Source organism: Lycium barbarum, chromosome 11 (genome assembly GCF_019175385.1).
Source record: "Lycium barbarum isolate Lr01 chromosome 11, ASM1917538v2, whole genome shotgun sequence".
Taxonomy (NCBI): Eukaryota; Viridiplantae; Streptophyta; class Magnoliopsida; order Solanales; family Solanaceae; genus Lycium; species Lycium barbarum.
In genome coordinates, this window is record NC_083347.1 from 31,951,613 (window position 1) to 31,956,677 (window position 5,065).

Consider the following 5,065-nt stretch of genomic DNA (forward strand, 5'->3'; position numbering starts at 1 on the left):
TTAGCTGTAACACGTTAATTTAGCAGTGTCATTCTTTGCGGAAGAAAGAGAAATAACTATTTCATCAGTTTAAATATTCTGTTAAATCTTCTACAAAGATATCATGCTGGAGACCTTGGAAACATAAGCATGTTACCAAGATTATATTCCTCTTGCTGATATTCCAAATCGACCCTTCAGTAATCATAAAGGAGTTGATAAAAACTATTCGTATTATTCTTGATTGCAACTATTGCAAGACGAGGTAAGTCTGAAAGAAGATGTAGCTCGTCAAATGGAGCAGTAGTGATAAATATAGACAAAACCAAAGCTTCAGGTTATTCAAGTTGCATGGACAGTTGTAAAATACACTTGGCTATTGCCTAAAAACGCAACAGTCAATAACCACTAAAATATTGTAGGTTATTTCCAGCAACTGGTCAAAGGGTTTCTGTTGTTTCTCTTCCCAATGAACCTTGTTGAAATCTAACTACCTAGACAGACCCTCTTTTTTTTTTTTTCCCCCTTTCGTTTTTTATCAATTTTGAATACAAACGTACAAGTAAAAGAAAAAAAAAAGAATTGCCAAATCTGCATTACAGGGAGATCATATCTTAGCTTAATTTAACACCAGAAGAAGTAAAGAAAAGAAACAAAAAGTCATCCCTAAAGATTCAACCATCACTAAGGCCATAGTAGTTAATCACCCCTCAATTGCCAATGAAGATCCAGCTGCATCCAAAACCATAAAATAGTCTATATTAAACCAGATGAAGAGAATCATACCAGAGACTACTCAAGAAAAAATTGAATATGACATATAGCTAGTACTTATTCTAGACCATAATCCAGAGATGGATGGAGCCAATGTGACGTAGATTCAATTGAACCCAATATTTTCAACTAGAATCATATATATATATATATATATATATATATTGAAAAAACACTAAAAGTTCAATATGACATACACTTATTATAGACCATAATATGGAGCTAATATTCTATAGATTCAATTGAACCCAATATTTCGACGCGAAATATAGATTATATATGAAAAACCACTAAAATTTCGAATAAACATTAAGATCTAAACCTTTAATTTCAAGAGTACAATGAATTTAGCATAAAGATCTATCAAAGTTTAAAATCTAGATCCGCCTCTGCCATAATTAGCTAATTGATGATCAAATTCATGATAAAAAAAAAAAAAGGATTAAAAGGAGTAGGGAAAAGACTCACCAGAATCATGTTGAAGATCAGCACCATGATCTCTCTGATGATTCTCCATGCATTGCAATAGGTACTTGAATGTCTCAATCTCACAAGGAATAGTAAGTCCACCAGTATGATCAAATCCAAACTCTTCCTCAACTTTTTCCAGCAACACTTTGAACAAGGGATCACTAAGGTAGCTTGTAGGAATTATAAACCTTCGAAGCTCCGGTCCAACGTAAACTGCTAAATAACCTTTAGGGACACCATGCGGTGGCTCTGGACTATGGCAACTCTCGTCGTCCGAATCACAACATACATTGGAGCTCTTTAGCCTCTTTGTAATAGCAGGTGATATTCCTCCATGGAAATTGCCATTACTATTCATATTGGATGATTGAAGTGGATGCTCATTTGTACCTTTGGGACTAAGAGTGACATTTTGCCATTTATGCAACAACTCTTTGAGTCTCACAATTTGTCTAATACCTGTCACCTTGCTTCCTCCTCCATGTTCATCCATTTTCTTGCTTTGCTTATTATCACAACAAGATTGATGGTGAGAAGAATATTACCAAATTGGGATTGATCACAAGCCCTTCGATTTGTTATCGGAGAATATGACTCATCAGATCTTGTTCCTCTGCAATTTCATTATAATATACATGTACCGGGAATTAGTTTCCTCAATTTCTTGGAAGCAATGAAAAATGATCTAACAAGGAAATTATGTAATTTAAAAAGTTTGGGGTTTTCACAACTTATGAAGGAATGCAATATAGTCTAATATCTAAAATGATTCTGATATCCTACTCAACAGGTTAATATTAAAGAGAGATCCAATGTGCTAAGACACATTCAATTTTGGTTGTCTTAGCTGTATTATTTTAGTGTTTCAATCCATGTGAAATCCAAAATGGCCAATGACTTTGCTTGGTCATGAAATGAAATGCCCAGCTAGGAGGAGAAGCATTTTCCAATCACATGATGAGCAGCTAATACAATCATTTTAGCAAATAAAATACTACTTTTAACATATTGACATATATACATCCAAAGACATGAACATATATAAAATTAAATTAGCATTACAGGAATCATGGATTGTAATAGAACCATAGAAAAAACAAATAGTGGCGGTGGCATCAAGCTATAAAGTTGCTTTTCTTTCTTCTTGATTGTTATTTAAGGCACCCTAATATTCTCCATCTTTCGGCTCTAAAGACAAAAGCAGTAGGAAATTTAATTATTAACTCAATCCTGGATCAAATAATTTTGTAATTTGGGTAATTTATCCGATTTCAAGCTGATCCCAAATCAAGATTTAAAAATTTATAACAGATCATTGAATATATTCTCAATGATATGATCCAACAATCTCGCAACGATACCTAAAAAAAAAGTGGTAAGGAAAAAAATACTAACTAGCATATCCAATCTGATCAGTTCACAGAAAACACTATAGAAAAGTAAACGTAATATACAGAGGCGGATCCAAAATTTTTGGGTTCAAAATAATTAGTAGTAATAGATCTATATTCTTTTTCTTAACTATATAACTCTTAAATCCGCCCCTTATAACAGAAAATACATGCATATGAAAGGCAATCAAGCTAATGATGCTAATAGAAATTAGACAAAATAATTAAATGAGAAAAGAAACACAATAAGATTTGATGTTGATTTAATTACCTGCAGAATGGACAGGTCAAAAGAAGGTACTAAGAATAGAATAAGACATCATATGACCATAGAAAAGCTTAGAAGGGGAAGAGGAACTTTCAAATAATTGACAGTGGTGGAAGGTTAATTTTGGGCTAGAAGATGGAAGGATCAGTTCTTTATTTGTTACATAGCGTCATAGTTTTTTCAGAATCCATTAAAATGAACAATGATTCTGAATAGAATATCATATTAACATCCATATCATAAATGATAAAATCAGACTCCTCTCTGCACTGATGTACTCATCGTTTGAAAGTTGCATCCTTTTTTTCTCTCTATCCTTTGGAATTCACCTGTTTTTTGCTTTCCCTACGATTCATGCGTCCACCCGTTTCTTTGGGATTTAACTTTTACACAATAATAGTGTAATTCCTAAAGATAATATACGTGACTTTATAAAATTAGATTAGTGACCTTAAAAATAATGTAAGTCACTATTACAACAACATAAAATATACAATATATATATATATATTTTTTTTTTGATTTTTTTTTTTTTTTTTTTTTTTTGAAATGTCCGTTGGCATATATGCGTAAGTGAAATCCTTATAGGTTTTCCACTACATTTTTTTCCCCGTAACCTATGTAATATAGATGTTCGACAAGGATGTAACATGTCACCTATGAATTAGAAAATATCAAAAGATAGTGAAAAACTTCATGCATTTTATCGAACACTTATATACAATCATATTGTAATATTAGAAGTTATGTAAATCTTCTTATTTAGTAACCTCCATAATATTTTTGCTGACGGCATGTTACAGTCTTGTAGATTCTGATACGGAGGTAAGGTTGATGTCTCCCTCCAATTGTAATCGGCATATTTTTGTGTATGGAAAAGATAGGAGTCAAGTCAAACTACCCACATCAAGGCTTACCCCTGAGATGATTTAAATTAAAATAAAAAATAGAATCATATTCAAGATGACATAGTAAGCGAAACGAATTTGTGTAACATAGTGGATGATACGCTCCCTTGGCTATCGGAAGTTAGAGATACATAACATAGTTAAGTTACAAATTGCAATTTACGCTATCTTTTAACCCTAAGCAAAATATAAAGTGTGATTGAGCGCGTGGAAAAATAAAAATCATTCATTTATTTCACTATGATTAATGTCACATTTATTCCCGGGGGAGAGGGGGGGGGGGGGGGGGGGGGAGAGAGATGGGGAATGATGAATTGACGATCAAAGGAAGTTCTTACTATAGAGTTATATAAATTGTATTTCTCTTTACAACTAAAAAGAACTTTGAAAAATATCAATCTAAAAAAGCATATATAGAGCCTGTTTGGATGGGCTTACGCCTATAAGCTGCAAACAGCTTATAAGCTAAAAAAAATAAGTTGGGTAGTCTAACTTAATTTTTTTGGCTTATAAGTTGTTTTCAGCTTATAAGCTGTTTTAGATAAGCTAAGTCAAATGGGCCCAATTATTTTTTTGAGCTTATTTTAAGCACAAAATGACTTTAAGCTGACCAGTCAAACACTCAAAGAAGCTGAAAACAACTTATAAGCAACTTATAAGCCAATCCAAACGGGTTCATACTTTCCACCCTAATTATTTATCTAAAAGTTACTCATTCCTTTGCTTTTCGTACTTGTTTTGCCCCATCCACACGTCCTATCTTGTATCTACACTTCTAAGCCAAACTGACGGAAAATGATTCAGTGGCTCAACATATTCTTGAACTGTATTTGTGGTGTAAACAGGAAGCAATGAGTTATATATTTTGTTACAAGTTACAGTTAAAAAAAAAAAAAAAACGGTGCAAAAATAATTAGTTGATAAATCAACTGACAGTTTCGTAATTACACACAACGAAATATGAGGCCATAACTAAAGATTCTTTTCTTAATGATGATGTGGTAAAATGAGAAAAGGATAACCCTTGCAATTAAGGTTTTCACGGATACCTTGTACACGTATAGAGGTATTCAATTTTGTTCTTACAACAAAGGGTGGTTGAGAAATAACGATATAGCAATTGAAGCCCCCCATGCCATAAGTTAGTAGCCTTAATTATCTTGTGCAAAGTTGACAATTATTGGCATATACTCCTTGAATCATGTGAAACTATTACAGGTGCTATACCATGATTGAGGAAAATTTAGTGTGGATTGAGTAAATCCTTATGGCCA

General features: G+C 32.8%; 1 protein-coding gene across 1 annotated transcript; it reads right to left on the bottom strand.

Annotated features, from left to right (window-relative positions):
- Positions 1 to 464: 464 nt before the first annotated feature.
- LOC132617699 (uncharacterized) lies at positions 465 to 3,553 on the bottom strand. Its single transcript, XM_060332764.1, has 3 exons — positions 2,887 to 3,553; positions 1,222 to 1,837; positions 465 to 711 (listed from the first exon to the last, which is right to left on the bottom strand). Exons 2-3 carry the CDS (start codon positions 1,715 to 1,717, stop codon positions 683 to 685), a joined length of 525 nt encoding a protein of 174 aa, XP_060188747.1. The 5' UTR covers positions 1,718 to 1,837; positions 2,887 to 3,553; the 3' UTR covers positions 465 to 682.
- Between the last annotated feature and the right edge of the window lie 1,512 nt (positions 3,554 to 5,065).

Coding starts and splice junctions, on each gene's coding strand:
- LOC132617699 (XM_060332764.1), bottom strand. CDS start 1,717: ATGGATGAACATGGAGGAGGAAGCAAGGTGACAGGTATTAGACAAATT. Junction 712..1,221: donor TGATCTTCAACATGATTCTG/GTGAGTCTTTTC, acceptor TTTTGGATGCAG/CTGGATCTTCATTGGCAATT.